The sequence below is a fragment of the Anopheles arabiensis genome, chromosome 3 (assembly GCF_016920715.1).
Source record: "Anopheles arabiensis isolate DONGOLA chromosome 3, AaraD3, whole genome shotgun sequence".
NCBI lineage: Eukaryota > Metazoa > Arthropoda > Insecta > Diptera > Culicidae > Anopheles > Anopheles arabiensis.
The window spans coordinates 15,764,007-15,782,009 of NC_053518.1; the positions used below are offsets into that span (position 1 = coordinate 15,764,007).

At 41.1% G+C, this 18,003-nt stretch overlaps 1 protein-coding gene across 1 annotated transcript in view; it reads right to left on the bottom strand.

Annotated features, from left to right (window-relative positions):
- LOC120903680 (solute carrier organic anion transporter family member 4A1) overlaps nucleotides 1-16,430 on the bottom strand; it is a 49,197-nt gene extending 32,767 nt beyond the window's left edge. Inside the window, exons 1-2 of the mRNA XM_040313246.1 lie at nucleotides 16,025-16,430; nucleotides 14,995-15,512 (exon numbers count right to left, since the gene is read on the bottom strand). Coding sequence (XP_040169180.1) covers nucleotides 14,995-15,340 — 346 coding nt within the window. The 5' untranslated portion in view covers nucleotides 15,341-15,512; nucleotides 16,025-16,430. The remainder of the gene's footprint in view (nucleotides 1-14,994; nucleotides 15,513-16,024) is intronic.
- Nucleotides 16,431-18,003: the final 1,573 nt, after the last annotated feature.

An 18,003-nucleotide genomic window follows, 5' to 3' on the forward strand; every position in this document is an offset into this window, starting at 1 on the left:
CCTAGAATGAACGCATGTAAAGTATTGAAATTGACCATTGAAATTATGCTGATGAATATTCCACAACAACAAAAATGTATCAAAACGTGCTTAAGTATTGAGATAAAACAGACAAACATCAACAAACATCGAACAATACAACATCGAGTACAACTTGCGCTAAGCCCGTAAACCCATCCACACAAGTGTTATCCTTTTAAAACACAATCCGTACCACCTGCGTACCTCCTCCATTTGTGGCGTTTTAAAGCGTGCTTCAACATATAATAAGAATATTAACCAAACAAGCTCACCTTTCAGTGGCACGTGCCACAGTGTGCAGTGTGCAATAATAAATAGGCCTCATATTTCATTCCGCTTATGAACGATTGAACAGAAATGCAATTTCGTGCCAAACCCACACACGCGCGCCCTCCCGCGGCAACTTCTGTCTATCAAGTAACACCCGTCATCCATACGGAAAACCAAAGCAGGGCGGGATGTATTTTCGCACGGGCAAACATGGTGAAAAGTGGAAAGCCATTTATGTGCTAAACGGAAAATTTAATTTCCTGTGTATCGCTAAATTGTGCGATTTTTATACCAGCAGCACACGCTAGGGGTAGGGCCGAAGGTAGCGCGCCCTTACACTCACACGCCCGATGCACTCGAGCTGACCTGCAAAACAAAATAAATCCATCAACCGGCCACGTGGCAAGCGCGAAACACAAAGATCAACAAACCAGACCGGTGAGCGAGCAATAGAAAAGGAAACAAAATAATGCAAACTTTGATATCACTTGAAGGTATTCATGGGAAACCCAAGGAATGGGGAGAAAAGAAAGATATCAGTTCCAAAGTGGCATGAATGCGGCCAAACATTAAGTGCGTAAAAAAGGGAGACGAAAGTGCAACTCAACAAGCACGCGTAACGTTCAAACTTATTTTGTGTTCTTGCCAAACAACCAATGAAGAAAGGAAGCCTCCACGCCCCCCAATATCTAAGATCAATTCTTCAATCTTCATTCTAGTGAAACGTCCAATCAAAAGCCATTTGCATCACACTGTGTTGGTGTAATAATTCAATATTTTCGTGTCCTTTTACCAAGACGACATCAGCGCGCTAAGTAACAGACCGATTCCTTCTCCGAATCGATGCCTGAACCGTTCAATGTGCTGCTATGTCAACGTACCGTCGTCGACCACCCCACACACCCCGGTCACCGAAAAATATGCTTTTCCTTCCCGTTTCCGTTCAAGTGTAACAACAACACAGAGCAGTGATGGAAGCCGTTGATCGCTTGTTGACATGTTTTCTTCGCCCTTCCGTTGCGAGGGTGCGTCCGACCCGAGGTTCTAACCTGTGTTTACAATGTGATTACTTTCGCGACGGAAAGCGGGACGGGACCGGCAAGGGTGCCGATTAGCGTTTTAGCAACGGCTATTTGGAAATTTGAGTGGCTTCGCTTTGCTTGATAGCAATTTAAATGGAAAAGTTTGATTAGCGTGTCGATACTGTGACGAATAGAGGTTCAGAAAGGGGGAGAAAGTGTGTCGTTTTCAATACAAATAAGAAGTTTAGCAAAAAAACATTCATATTTGTAGACAAAAATGCACATACATAATAAGGGCTAAGAATAATTTAAAATTTATACATAGTTTGTAATATTTTTTATTGATACCAATGGTTTCCTGTTTCAACCTAATATAATAAACTTAATCGAGGGTTTATCGAAACTCTGAGATAAAGTTCCTGTATACTACCACCCAATTGGAGTTAATACATTTTGTAAAAGTAGTTTACCAATATTGGGGCTCTTCACGATTCTAGTCAGCTTTTTTATATGGAGTTTGACAGTTGAAGGCTGAAATCATGTAAACACTCCTTGCAAATACACACACAAAACTAGCCTGCGATTTTCAGTCTAGATTAGATTCGAGTACCTGCTCGAAAACATGGCAAAAAGGTAATGTTTTCATTTATCCTAAGGTGCATTACAGAAACCAGGAGGTGGATTATAGAATCAATGTGTATGTAGACCAGGTAGTGCTCAAACAACCTTTCTGGAGGCTTGACGAATACTAAAAACATTCTTAAAATATTCATTTAGAAGCAGAAGCGATAAATATCAGCCTTCCTTGGGATAAGCCAACCTGTATACTAAACCCACTTAGGCGGCGCTCTGGGACCAATCGAACGAGACAAACAAACACGACTCTGTTCGATAGGTGCTCTGTCAGCTGTTCGATGTCTTATAGACCTGTCATGATGCACTGCAATACGCCTTTCTTTTCGTCTCGAAAATGAAGCATTTTCATTGTTTAAATGAATATCCACCTACAGGGGGAAGATTCAACTCATAATTTACTAGTTATTCACATCTATAATAATATAGAAATCATTCAATTTTAATATTGAAAAATGTAAACAAACGTCCATGCCAAAACACATACAGTGCATACACATGGATTATGTACACACAATAGTTTAATACGTTTCAATCCTTTATATTTGATGTTATAATTGATTGAAAAGTTTAACAATAATTATTGATAGCTATTTTAAATATTTTGCACGCAATTTTAAGAAGAAAAAGAGACAAACTACGCAAACAAACTTAAAAATGTCCCGAATTGAATTCTATCTACTGTAGCTGTGAAGCGTTTGACAGCCAAGGTACTCACAGCACAGGTGGGTATCGAACATCACAGACAGAATCAACTGACATGTTCGACTCGACGTTTGTCTTGTTTGTTTGTTTGTGTCTGACAGTGCACCTCCATATGATTATATGGGTTTGTTCGTGTCGGATGTCGTGTTCGATTACTGCTAGAGCACCGCCTTAGATAGCTGCTCGAATATTGCTATACAATGCAAACAGCTTACAGGCAGAAATGTCAGCCTACGATTTCAAAACGAAAGGGGCCCAATAATAGATAACTAATAAGATAACATGTAGGTGAAATCCCATGTGTATTGGTAAAAAATTTCTTAAAACTGTTTGATTTAGATCAGCAAATGTATCTAGATCGTTAATCATCACGGACTCCCTCATTATCTTTGATCCGAATCGGTTAGGACTCCAGAACATATGATGGGAATGGTTTTTAGATAAGTTCCAAGAATCATTTACCTATTCTGGATTCTAACCCTGACCTCTTGTATAAATAAAATGTTTTAATGAACTCAGGATTGGTCCGCTATCTCTTGTCGCTTATTTAGTGATCAAAAAATTAATCATATTATTATTAGTATTGACTTATTGCCATATTTATTAACTTGCTAAGAAGTACCAAACAATTGGCTTGGCAAAACATTATGAAACACCAACTGATGGAAGTGTTTCCAGTATTTTTTTTCCAAAAAAGGCTTCAAAATAAATGCTTTATTCCGAAACATCTATACCTCATTTATTCCTCCAAAACTCAGCCATGCCGAACTGCAATAAATGGTGAATCAAAGAAAAGTATGTCACTATCCCTTAGGCCGTCCAGTGCGCCTTTTTGTTATTTAAATTACTAGCAGCATCAAACCACCAGCGATGACCTCCTTCCAAAGCCGTAGGTGTGTAATGTACCGCAGAAATTAATAATATTCCCACAAACCGTGCCCGGCAAACCACCATTCACACAACTCCATCCATCATTGCCGTGAGCCTTTCCTTGATACCAACGAACCAATTCCTACCATACTTGGGATGGCAGGTTCACTAACCGGCCGCCGTGTAAAAGTCGTCGCAAATTGTCGTCACGCTCTACCGCTTCCGTGGTCGGCTGCTGCTAGAAAATCGCCGCAAGGAAGGAAATCTCGAATAGCACTCCTTCTTTTTTTGCTGCAGAAACGTGTACGACGAACGCAAGGTACACATTCTTCTGGCTGGCAGGGAAGGGGTTCGGCAAACTGTTGCATCGTTACCGACGAACGCAGCAGAAATGTTTGTCCCGAAATGTCGATCGTACCGAGTGGTTGGTCGGGCTTTCTTCCTTTCATGCTATCGTCAAAGGGATCAACGAGTAAAGGCAAAATGTGTGTCAACTACCGGAGGCTACTTCTGTTGTCCGTTACGCTATCCACCGTCTAGGGTTGTGTCCTTTCCTTCCTTCCCTTGGATTGAGTAATCCCTTCGACATGACACTAAGCTGCGTTTGTGCTCGTTTCTTCTCGATCCCCTCTCGCTCCCTTTTACTATTATGAAATACAGACAGTTTTGAATGGATGGAAAAACATACTGAAACTGTTCTCCGTTTTCCATTGGAGTACACTTTTACAATTCGTTGGTATTTCCATTTTTTTTAAAGTCCTGCAACAACAAATCATAACAAATGCCTCAATTTCGAAGGATTGTGGTCGATTTTTCACGCCATTTGTTTAAAAAACAGTCACACACACACATAGAGAAACCCCGTCCAGCCAAGAAAGATTTCTTTCTCACTCTTCTCGGACGAAGCATGTTTTTCTGCCAACAGATCAAGCGTGGCGCTCAAACTGGCTTTCGTCTGGTTGCAGCACGAAGCAACAACCGAAGTGTACGAACGGCCCGGGAAAAAAACAGAAAGGTACACCACCGGAAATCTCACGTTGCACAATAAGTTTGAGGATTTCATGCAATCTTTTAAATGTACGCGTGTTACTTTATCGTTCGTTACTCTGGCAGGGATGAATCGGGCATGCCGTTCGAACACCTTTGGAATCTCAATTACAGTCATTTTTATACAGGTTTCTTGCTTTCCCTGTGGTACATTTTACATTTGGATCGTTTTTTTCTTCTACCAAATTTGGAGCAGGGGCAAGAGCTTTTTTCTCCATGTCATTACAATTTCAAGCTCGTGTCTCGACATTTGCACAGTGGGAAAATTGTGTTAGTACAATTTTACAAAAAAAAATCACAAGATTTTTTCAAGAAGGCAAGAAGAACTTTTGTAAATACACACAGATGATAGAATTCTTTTTGGATTTTATCATTGAATTAGTATAATTTTGATATACTTATGGTTTGTTTTTGAGTCATTCAAAACTCAACTTCATTTGCATATTTTTCAGGTTTAAGTTAATTTACTATTAAATTTGCTGCAATAAATTTTCATTTCTCCATTTAATGTATTTGCTACTTTAACCGTTTGATAGTTAGTCTTCGTATTCATTTCTACACTTACTTACTCAAGTTTTTATATCTCTTTTGTATGTAAATATTTGTTTTTGCTTAAGCAATACGGCAAAGCCGTCCCTACTGAATAAAAAAAAATGTTTTTGCTTTCTTATTGTGTTATTCTTATATGTTTCTTAGTAATTAGTAGTTTCGTCAGTATCTTGTAACTACTACAAATACTAATTGAGTTATGTTATACTAAGTACGGTTCCAATGCACAGCTTTAGTAAAACAGAATGTACCTTTTTTCTTCATTTAGTTTCGTATATTTTCCAATTAAATGTTTTTATTTGTCATTAGCTACTGAGGTTTGCGTATTCATATTTCATTTCATTCACTATCACTATTATTTTTTTAATATTTTAGTTCTTTTGACGTATTGTCTATTGTCTGTAACGCTATATTAAACTGTTATGCCTTGGGCAGTTAATAGAAACACTCGTAATTTATGCTGTTAAAGGTCACAAAAGTATTGAAGTATTTAATTGAATAAAAAGAAAATAAATTTAAATAACGATAATGTTTCTAAAATCATCTGCTTATCAAACACAATATCACATGTCTGCAACATACTACATCATTTAATTTCGCCTAGCACTGCGTCGCCCGAATCTCACAGTGCAGTCATCAATACTTTGAACCAAAGTAATGTAACGCTCAAGCAACAGAATCATAAGTTAATGCTTTTAGATTTCCTTCTCCAAAATAAGAAGGTGCTGCTGCGAGGGGTGCATGAACAAAAAGGAAAACCGATTGCCGATAAAACGAAGCTTATGTACATTGCGATCCACAATTTAGCACGACATTAGCGCGAACATAATGCGGCCGCACTCATGCGCTGGCAGGTGTGTGTGTGTGTGGATGCATTAAAAGCCCTTCCAACCTCCCAAACTAGGCGAGAGAGGGTTGACAGGACTCTCCCACCCTTTGGCACGAGTTTTTTTTCCTCCAGGCACCCTCGAACGGCACACGGCGGATTGAATTTAAGCGTGTGTGTATCGGCGTCAATACACAGTCAATCCTGGCACTTTACAAATGACATAAACGTGACTCGACGTAAAATCGAAGCATTCCGCGTGAGGGTTTGCCTGCGCCAAACGCCAGAGAAAAGCGATTTTACGATCCCACTCCTATGCCACCCAATACCCGATTGGTGGCATCGATTTTCTTCCCCATCGAGATGGGACGAAGAAAGCGCTACCATCTGCCCTGCTGGTGTCTCAAGAATCTGCAGCGCTGCGATGCTGTTAGAATGGGGACATATAAAATCGCAGTGCTTTGGGAAAAAAGGGCAGTGGCGGACGCCTGTATCTTGAGACTCGCGCTGGCGAGCTCATTGTTTTTATAGCTCCTCCCGTCCCGTCCCGTCCCGCTGTTTCACCGGCAAGGCAAGGAAAGTGTCCTCTTCCCCGTTTGACAAGGAGGTTAATTTTTACGCCGCAAATAAACCGCACTAACCCGTTGGCGTCCTCAACCAGGAGCAGCCGTCGTGCCCGCTTGCTGTCGAGTGGTTCGCATATAATGGACGGCACGCGTCTTATCAGTCGGTTGCGATCACTTCGCTTTAATAAGACTCATCCTACTGCGAGTAAAAAGGAGCCCAGGCCCTGGGAAGTGCATCTCTGGACGGAGATATGCCCCTCGTCTTTACTGCCATCGCGATAAGAGCTTATAATAACACGAAACAGCAGTAGCAGCAGAGGCAGCTAGAATGAAACTCCATAAATAGAACCACAGTGTCCGATTTGGGGTGTGCGGGAGCTCGGCGGGAGCTGCTTCATGCAACTGGCTCGATGACGCATCTGAATTTGCTGGCGAAAAGTGCTGGAAAATCCAGGACTCACACACTTCGCAATCGCACAATCTGCAAGCAAAGTGTTCCTTCCTCCCTTGCGTGCAATATTCATCCGCATACTACGGCGGCACGGAAGGATAAATCACGGAGCGAAGATGTCGCCCGATGGCATAAATCAGATACGGGCGGCCACTTTCACTGCGCTTTACCAGACCGCTCGGGGAAAACCCTGAGATTCGGTGATGACAGTCGTAAAAAAAGGGCAAGGCGGAAGCAAACGCCGCTGTTGTGTCCGCGCTTCCGTTACGGAGGTTAAATCGTGGCCACGGGTAACACTGCAAGTGAGATGAGTGAGCTGGGAGCGGTTCATTCCACACACTAGGGTGTGTGTGTATGGTTGGGTGGAAGTAAATAAAAGAGAAAAATCGGCCACAGTTTGAGAGCAAGATTGGAAAGTAAATATGAAAAAAATGGAAAAATCGTGAGAGTGTTTTATCAAGGAAGTTTTAATGAAGAATTAGATGAAACAAAAAATGAAACGATATGAACCGGAATCTCGTTTCGCTGTATCAATAAGTGTTGATAAAATTTGACAACCAACTCACGGATAAAGTGTTTGAGTATTTGTTTTACTTCCTCGGTTTTATCTCAATTTTTCTTTTTGATTAAAAGGTCGTATAGTTCAAGTTTAAACCTTAGCGAACTTAAACAAATAATTTCGTTTCATTTCACTGGTAAAAGGACGTGAATGTATCCGATATCGGGAAGACAGATCCAGACAGAGTTGCAGAGCCGGGGTGAAATGAAAAGCAATTCCAGAATCGGTATGGATTTAATATAAGTTCCAGAACCAGCATGGGTTTAGTATCAGTTCTAGATCCATTATGGATTAAGTATCAATCCTAGAGCCGATATGGGTTCAGATCCGGTTAAGAGTCAAAATTCACACTAAGGATCAGCATCGGTTAAACTTCCAGAATGGCCATCAACCAAAAGTAATCAAAAAGAGTCTTAGCTCAGCAACGTAGATGGGAAAGATGAATAAAAAAAGCAAGTAAATATCACTAATTAAGCAATGAAAACAACGAAACGCAATAGTCAATAGATGTCGCAACAAATTCGTCTTGTCATCTCCACATTGGACCTTGTGGATATTCTCCAACTATTTGAAAGTTGGACTATTTCAAACTATTTCAAGTTTGAAACGCATGGTCAAATCAACAAAGTTTTGCATGGTTAGTGAGATCATCGTGCAGCTCACCATAGTAAGTTGACTCCTCCACTGGTTTTCCATACATATGGAGACACACAAAGATCTCTACATCTTTCTCTCGAATGTGGTAAAGAGAGTTTGATGGGATTTGCACAGGCTTTAAGTCTTAGAAGAATATATACATTCTTGTACCAAACAAGGTCTACCTCCCTATCATGTTTTTTTTTTATATAAAGGCTTTGAGCCTATTGCATTCACCTCTTCTTATCCTTCTATATCCTGCTTACAGCCCCTCAGTTTTCTAATACAAGGCATTTCCTCCATGTATTCCGTTCTTGTAGGAACAGAAATTACTAACCAGTAGCCTACCGGGCGGCCCCATATTCCAGTATCGAACCCATATATTTACCAATAAGAATTAAGACGCGTGAAACTCAACGAAACTTCACGAAAACTTGACGAGAATTTTCATGTAAACATTACGTATATTAGCTTTCTTTCTATATTTGTAACGTGCTTTAATGTTGTTTTCAAACATTCATCACAATTGGAAGCAAAATACATTTGATATATCCTCGAAGTTTACCAGTATCTGAAGTACAGATCATGCTTTTTCCCAAAGTATTTGTAAAAATGTAAACAAAAGCCCAAAAATAAAATAAAAAAGATAGCTTTTACCTGACATTCCACTTGACATATTTAATTCTCATTAAATTAGCCAGCTAATGGGTGACCAAAAGAGCCAATGAAGTGGAACAGTGCAGTACCCTTGTGCACGCACATTCGAGTGCCATCGGTTTCCCGCCATTCGTAACAACGTCTCCCTGTCCTACAGCTCTACTAATCCCATCCCCCTCAAAGCACCAACGTGATCGAAGGTAGGCTCGCAACATTTACCGCTCTTACGCATAACACTCTGTAGTCCATGATTTATGACAGCTCCCAATTCATTAAATTTGTCATTTAAAATGCAATAACAATCAGGATGACAATGACGTAACGGGCTCTGGTGTAGTTGGCTTGTTTACAGCATCCCACTCAACCCCACCAACGGAGGCTGCAATTGAAAGCCACGCACACGCCATGACTAACAACGGATTACCGGGTGTATGTGTACTGTTTGAATGTTTTTTTTTATTCTCCTCATGCTCCATTGCAAAGCCCTCGTCGTTGGCGCTTTTGTTCTGACACACTGTCACTTGAAGTGCGAGTCACAACAGCGGCCCAGCGTGAAATGATAAATGGACTCGGTGACTCCCATCATCTCAGCTCAAAAACACTGCTGCAGCCCCCTTTCGGGTAGTAGTGGTGCTTGATCAGATGGAACTGGTATCACCCGCCCGCCCAGCATACCTCTATCTTTTCCTTTACTGATTGATACTGGTCAGTCGCTCCGACCCATCCGCCCCCCCCCCCCCCCCCCCCCTGGCGCACCAGGAAAAGTGATAAATAAGCCGATCACAACGGACACCACGTGCAGCCCCGAGTGCAGCCTCATTTAAATGGTGCTTCCAAACGGATGCACTTTTCAACCTGAGTGTTAGTATAGGCTGGAGTGCAACAGCCGAATTGCCAATCCGAAGACCGAACCGGGTCAACAGGCTGCACCAGAGACCGCAGGGCTAACGGAGTGTCATTAAAAACACTAAATGGTCCATTATTCGAACCCGCGTCAGCGTTTGGCGGGGATGAGTACGTTTTTATTAGCCGGGTGTGCTTTCAAAACCTGTACGTCCAGCTGTAATCCATGGTCGTGATTTTCCGTACCTTAAAGCCTCATAAATGTCGCATCAATTTATGATCATCATTCATCAACTGATTACCCATTATTGGGCTACGAGTGGTCCGTAGAGAGAACCATAAAGCTGGACTCTAGTTTGCGTGTAGTGTTGTGGTGGGGGAAAAGCCTACGTACGATTATTTTTATATCGCTTTCAAACTCGACCACTTCCACCAGTCCAACACGCGTAGAAACACTTGTTGCTTGTGGATACTGTGCGCGTAGAGAGGAATAGAGTCCGAGTCAGTGTATTAAAGTGACTTCCCCTCAGTACTGTCGCAACCGCAAAAACCCTTTCTATCGTCTAATGACGCGCTGTAACACTGCACCACCGTTTAAATCCGGGGGGTGCATCATATGGTCGTAAAATCGGGTCGTAAAATAGGGGCTAATCGAACGAGATGAGTGAACGCTTAGACAAGCACTGTTTTCGGAATAATTCTTATTGCACGCGCGCGTGTGTCATTTCAGTGCGCTGCGCGGTACGGCACAATTCTCTCCTGTAAGTGTTAGTAATTGAGATTTATGTGATTTTAACCAAATTATTCAACGTATTGAAACGAATAAAATGCATAATAAAGCATGAATGCGTTTTTTTTTCTTTCGAGTTCCTATGATACGAGCTCAAACCTTTTGGATGGTGATAAAGTGAGACCAGCCCACATTTATTAGCATTAAGGTTTGGTGGGGATGGATCCGTTATGGAGTCCAGCCCATAAACAGAGGCTCATAAATCATGCTGAACGCCGCCAAACGGGTGGCCGGTTGCGATTATGTTAACGTCCCAATTGGGCAATAATGGGATGTTTTAAAGTAGTAAAGCTACGTACTAACAAAACCACCCGCGTCTGAGCTAAAGATACGTTTAGCTGTGACTAAACAATTACCGTGGAAGTTCTTCGTGAACAAACAGACAAAATTAAGCATGACACTTGAGGCTTTTGTAAAAGAGATTTGTACTGATTCACATCCTGGTAGGACATTTGCTTGTTATTTCCGACAAACGAATGATGCAAAAACATGCTTGTCCAACTTTAGAATCTCAACCGTTTAATAATATCCATATAAATCGTAGTATGATCTTGGTTGGCTCATTGTATATCCAGGCCAGACAATCTACACATCAATTTAGACTGTTGAGTTTCGTTTTGAAACATTTTTGATAGCACAAAAATCGGTAATGTTGGTTGTATTTACACTTATTTCTGCACATCAGTCCATCAATGTCTCTTTTAAATACGTTACATATGCCATAGATTGCAATGATTTCACTTAAATTAAATCTATCGCGAAGTACAGTGGTGGTCATCAAAAGTCAGACACCTCATATTTGAACTTGCCATCTCATATGAGGACAGTTTTTTAGACAACTTCTATGTATCCTTTTTTTCTAGGAAAATACACGTCGTTGGTCACACTCTTTAGCTATATTCCCACAAAAAAAATCGATACTTTCTTTCGAACGATATCTTTAAAAATCTTGAAAAAAAACACGCTTAAATGAGAAAACATATGTACAATTTATGAGTTCTACAGTAAGCCGAACTATCTAGACATTTTTTTCAAACATAATTCAGTTTTATCAAAATTAAACATGTATTGTTGTAAATATTCATCAGCAGGAATCAAGTATTTCAAAATTTAGATAAGTTCCTTGGCACACAACACACTTCCGCTACACATATGTGGTCACATTCTTACTATCGAAACTCTCTTTTCTCTGAGCAATAATTAAAGTAAATTAAATGTTCAATGTTAACCGATCGTTATTGGGAGTTCCAGTGCCGTCCAATTCTAGAGCGTCAATCTAAGCACTTTTCTCTGCTCTTTAAGAAGATATCAGTAAGAAGTCATAAAGCGTCTTGCTGTCTATGTCAACAGGCACATAGGTTTTTGAACCTATACGAGACTTCTACTACTAGAATACAGATTGCCCTACTTTCCTGCAGTATGAAAATAACCTATTATACAGCATCATACAATTTAAATGCCAATTAGGTAGTTGATAGTCAGTTTCAACGCGAGTGAATTTCTTTAGAAGAAATCTTCAGAATATTCCTATCCAAGTTTTGGACAGTTTTCATATCTAAACCATTTTATGATAATTGTTCACCTATCTCCCGAGCTGAATTCTTCACTCCCGCTTATCACGATGCACCCCAAAAGGGACATTTCGATTGGAAACTTTGCCATATGTCACAGCCACACGCTCGACGTCGAATTGACCGGACGAACGATTAGATAGTGAAAAACTAGCGTAGCAACTTTCGGAACGCCCTCATCTCATAGTCCTGGAACGGAGCGTGCCGGGACACTTCTGCATAGTCTGCAACATGTACGTAAAAATAGCCCACCACCACGTCTCCGGTCACCCGCTCTTTCACCCGAGATGAAATAAACGGGATAAGAATCCTGCTTCACCGCTGGAGCTTCTGTCCAGGACAGGCTAATTTTGGGTCACTTTTGTAAGCCGATCGAATCGGTCCAAACTAAATGGAAGAGGGAAGTGAAATGCGACCTGAATTACCGTGGTTGAGAGATTAGTTTTGGGCCTGCTGTACAAACCGACACAAGCAATCACCATGAAAAGCATCGATTTATGACTGCTTATTTCCGTGTTTTTTTTCCTACACTTCTAACCTAACCTACTAAACCCCCTCGGAACTGGTTGTTGCGTCCGCATTTGTCGACAGCAAACAGCTGACGGGAAAGCGGGAGGAAAATTGCCTCTCGACAAACCGTGCAACCGAGGGAGCCTTGGTGGAAAAACGCAGATGTTCCAGATACCTGAAAAAGCCCGACCGTAAAAGTCACAAAGCATTCACAATTTAATTTCTTCCCCTCGCGTAAATTCCCTTTCTTGATGCCCGCAAGCGGACATTTCCTCCCTTCGCGCGTTGAAAATGGTTTGTTTACACGCATAAACAGCATATGATTATCACCTCGTAATGTTTGAGTGTTAATAACGTTGATCGGTGTGGCGGGGGTGAGCCGACGTAGGAACTAGTGTCAACCGAAACTCCCCTCCAGCGTTGGTTTCAAAAGTGAAAGCGAAAATATGTCCTGTTCTTGTAGCTCCCCCAATGCAATAGGTGCGATGGTATCTTCCCAGGAGCAGTTGCTCCTTGAGGGATTAAATTCAATTTCATTCCTTTATGCGTAAGAAGAAGTGGTGAAATGAGTTCGTATTAGAAGGTATTGTTGGTGTTGTCATTTGCAGTACCTCGTGCGATAATTGCGGTTACGATTGGTTGTATGGTTGAATTGATGAATGTAGCGATGAAAACGCATATCCAAACCATTGATAAGTTTGTTGAACTTTGGGAAGTGATTGGGCTATTAAATACTATAATGGAGGTGTAGAAGTACTGAATAGATTGTACAACTTCTTATTGAATTGGCTCGATGTTTCTATCAATCTAAGAAAAGTTGATTCTTTTTGTAATTCTAGCTGTAGAACATAATGGTTCATCCAATGAAAATTTACACAACAATAAGTATAAGTAAGTATGCAATTAGAGAGCATCAAGCGTACATTTTATAAGAAATATGATTGTCAGTCGGGACAAATAAACGGTAGAGACGCTATTCAAACAGCTTCATGTACTTATAAAGTTGGTCCCAAATTACCAACTACGCAGCTCCAGTATACATGATAAGGTCGGAATTTCTTTGTTGAATACCTTACAGTTACAGGATATAGTTTTTAAGTTCAATTAAGGATATACAATGAAATCTCTCTAAGATGTAGTTTCTTGAAGATGAATCGTTTCTTTAAGATCAATATTTTAACGGTCCCGTCATATTCCACACATTTGATGTCTCTTAAAGTTGTAGATCTCTCTAAGGTGAACATTCTATAAGGTTCATATGAGATTTGGCAGCCGAAATTCTCTAAGATAATTTTTGAACAACAGTTCACAAAAATATTGATCCAAGGAGGCCAGGTTTTTTCGGTGGTTTCTTGGAAACTTCCTAGCAACAACTTCATTAGTTTTCCTTAACATGAATATAAAGATTCGCCTTAGATAGATTTGACTGTAGTGCATTAATTCAATTAATAAGTACGATTTTGGATGAGCGGGGTCCGGTGACAAAAGCGTCAACTCGCACGACTTAACAACATGACCACCGTGGGTTGAAGCCTCGTGTGGACCGTCCTCCGCAGCAAAGACTGTCTTATCCGACAACGTGGTATTTCGCATGTTTCGAGAGCCTTGAAACCATGATATAGTAAAAAAGGCCGGAAATAGGTAACTTTTCTCGATTTCGCGTTGCCATGGAAAACGGTGATTTTGACAGGAATTTTCAAGCAGCAATCGTTTCAATGGAAATAAGGCTAAACAGGGCTAATGGAAGATGAAAGTGGTATGGAAAAATCATGCCAATTAATAGACACAAACCCAATGGATGCAAGATAATCGAGTTCAATTAGGTAGTTTGGACTCTATTCACATCCCGAGGTGGCTAAACTGTGTGAACGATTCCGCATTAAATAAATACACTCGAAAGGAAAATAAAACAGTCAACTATTCGAACAAATGCATTACCAGACCATTAGTACCAAATAAGAAAATAAGTACATACGTAATTGCAAGTACTAGAGAACGCAAAAGATTTCACCAAACACACTTAACCAACTGCTAAACATAGTTTATCACTGCACTTTTGTAACCGGCGATATGAGACGCACTAAACTGAATGAAGACACGCGGATCGGTTAACGAAATCAAAGCCTACTTCACTTTCTTTTTTGTAGAATAAATCACAACCGTAGCTTGATAGCCGCACAGTGTTTAATTAAATATTGCTAAACAAACAGGTAAATTAATTCCCTTTATTAAAAAATAAATGATTCGTATCTTGCAAAGCAAATACGTTCACAAAGATACACCTTACCTTTCGCAATTATATCACGCCCAAGGTAGTAACCGATTTAAAATCCCATACGCTTCCCCATTCCCCGCTCGAACCTGAGCCGACACACTTTTTCGGTGCTGCGACACTTTAAAACGTGCACAAAATATTCGCCCGCACGCATTGCTTAAACACTGCACATCTCCTTCCATCTCACACTTACCTTGCACGGCACCGGCCCAGCACAGCCAAAACAGGGCCCACTTGGGCGTCATGAACCGCTCCATCCACTTGGGGCGCAGCGCAAACCACCCGCAATGGTAGGCGCGGGGTGGCGGCGTCGGAGGCCTTTGCAATGCCGGCTCCTCGTCGCCCGCCGCGACCTTGATCGGCGGACAGCCGCCTTCCTCCAGGGCGATCGGCGAGGACGGCGCACCATAACTGCCGCCGCATTTGGTCGACTCGGTCTGTACGGTGGTGCCGCCGGTTGACGGTGTGGTGGCGGCCGAGTTTGGCGCGTTGTTGCTGCTCATCTTCACACTGTCGTCCCAGCTGGACGTGGTGGACATGTTGATGAAATGAGGTGAAGGGAGAGAGCGCTCCGAAACTCCGAAACTACGTACGCGTCACAACACACCAAGCGTACGGACTGGACGGAGTATTACGAAATGGACACACCACTCTTTTTCTGGAACGCTCGAAAACCTTACTTGCTTTTTGATTAACACTGTTTATCCTTTCCTGGTGGTGATTAATGGAAAGGACGGAACGGTTTTAATTAACTAGTTAATCCTCAACTCACGGCCAAGGTCAATTACAACCAGTGGACACCGTGCAAAAGTGCGTTTTATCACTTTCACCAACTTCAAACTTGAAAAGGCGCATCAAAAACTACCTCAAAACGGACAAAGAGGAAACTCAGGTTATTGGGGAGATGGGTCTTATCACACTTTGCACACCGGACGCGGATTGTTTTTGAGGGCCTCCGTTGCGTTCCGGATTGTTTGTGTAAAATTATGCAAAATCCCTACACTATTTCGAACATTGACTGACCAAACCTTGGACACCGAAAGCCATGCACACCGTAGGGGAGTGAGAGACCTAGCTCCCTAGCAACGTGGTCCACACAGTTCGCTGTGCTCAGTTTCCGATATCAATAGACAGCTTACGGAAAACTTAGCAACCTGCGGCGACGTTTCGTGTCACCTTAGCAGGGAAATGAAAATATTTGCTTTAAACCCTTCTTATCGCACTTCTCCAATGATTGGGGTTGCGTTGAATAAGTTGCACTTTGTCGTTGGCCGTATGGAGCCACTCCACATTACACACTTCAGCAATCAATTCCGACCACCAAGGATCCTCACGATGATCCTCCAATAAACCCAACACACACACACTCTATCCGATAGACGGTCCGTTCCTATGCTCCGTCAGCCAGGACGTTCCAGCGCGAACTGACGAACCGACGCGTTTGGCATTGCCTTGGCGGAGCATACAAGTCACTTGTTTGGTTTGTGGTGCGCAATCGTCGCAGCAATGCCAGCACACGCGGTCCGTGGCCGATGCTAGGCAACCGGGAAGACGACGACTTCGTTGTCCACCAAAACCCGAAACACATGCGTACACGACCCGACCACGGTCTCGGCGTACCGGTCGAGATGAAGGTTGAACGGAAACTAATCGGAAGCTGGCTTGTTGCGGGCGTTTTGAGTGCGATGCAATGTAGGGGCCGTGCGAGCGCGTGTGCCAGTGAGTGCACTCCAGCAAGTGCAACCACACTGAGGAAAAGTGGAAGACGTACACGAAGTGGAAGGTGTGAATCATTGGTGTCTTATCGATTTGAAAATTTATTATTATTTTTTTGCCAGCAGTGTTGGAGTATAATAATTAAAAAGTTAAACTAATTTATTTTAATAATTAAACAAAACTAATAATTCTCGCAAATTATTTTCTCTCTTTTAATTATTAATGATTTAAAACAAATATTACAAACATTTTGAATAACATTTTTAATCATTGCAAAAGTTGTAGGATTTTCCAAACTTTTTAAGCTGTGGCTCTTACTTTCTTTAAAGTTGACTTTAGTATTTGTAATTAATCAGAACAACTATGTTTTCTGGTGCAATTTTCCGAAAAAAAAGATATTATAATTCTCTCTATATAGGAATGAATATTGCAGGATTTATCAATGCTCTCGAATTTCTTTACCATTGCTAAAAAAAATACTTTTTTTGATATCATACATGTTTATTTAATTATTTATTTATTTATTTATTTATTTGTTTATTTATTTATTTATTTATTTATTTATTTATTTATTTATTTATTTATTTATTTATTTATTTATTTATTTATTTATTTATTTATTTATTTATTTATTTATTTATTTATTTATTTAGTTATTTATTTAGTTATTTATTTAGTTATTTATTAAGTTATTTATTTAGTCATTTATTTATTTATTTATTCATTTAAAATTTTCCGCCAAAGTGGCTTAACGAAGTATGTGCTTAATGCTAGTTTACGAGAGGACGGGTGCAGATTACACGGACGGGAGGGAGGAAAAATCACGAAGACGAGAACGGAAACGGGACACAGGGACATTGAAGTCAAACAAATGGTAGAAGTTGTTGAAAGCCGATAGAGCTCAGAGAGAAAGATCGTACGAACCGTAGCGGGTCTGGCGGGATGGGATAGATAGGGGAGGTCTGTCACAAAGCCGACGAGAGGGGGTATAGAGAGGAATGGCGGATGGGAGGGATGGGACATTAAGTTCATTTAACAGTAGAGCTGAGATAAACGTTGCACTGATGTGAGCATGTCTTTCTTCTTAGAAGGCGACAACGGATAGGATATGAAGAAAGGGATTGATGGGAACCGGGAAGGAAGCGTCGAACAGCTACTCGATTGAACTTACGCCTGGAGGAGACCAAACAACAGCGGCGTATCCAAGGATAATTCGGACCCAGCAGCAGTACAGGGACTTAAGGATTGCGGATTTCGGAAGCGAGTCTGTGCCATAAATGCCCGGGATAGTGACCGTTCGTGTAATGCTGGCTTACTAGAGGCCACTACGGGGGCTAAAGACTACGGTTTATTCCTTTACTTTTTCGCGAAGACTGCAAAGAGTTTTTATTTTTATTTATTGAACAATTACGTACAACATAAGGACAAATATTAAATTCTGAGCCAATTTTCCCCGAAAAAAATGTTTTTTGCATCTTCTTAACGG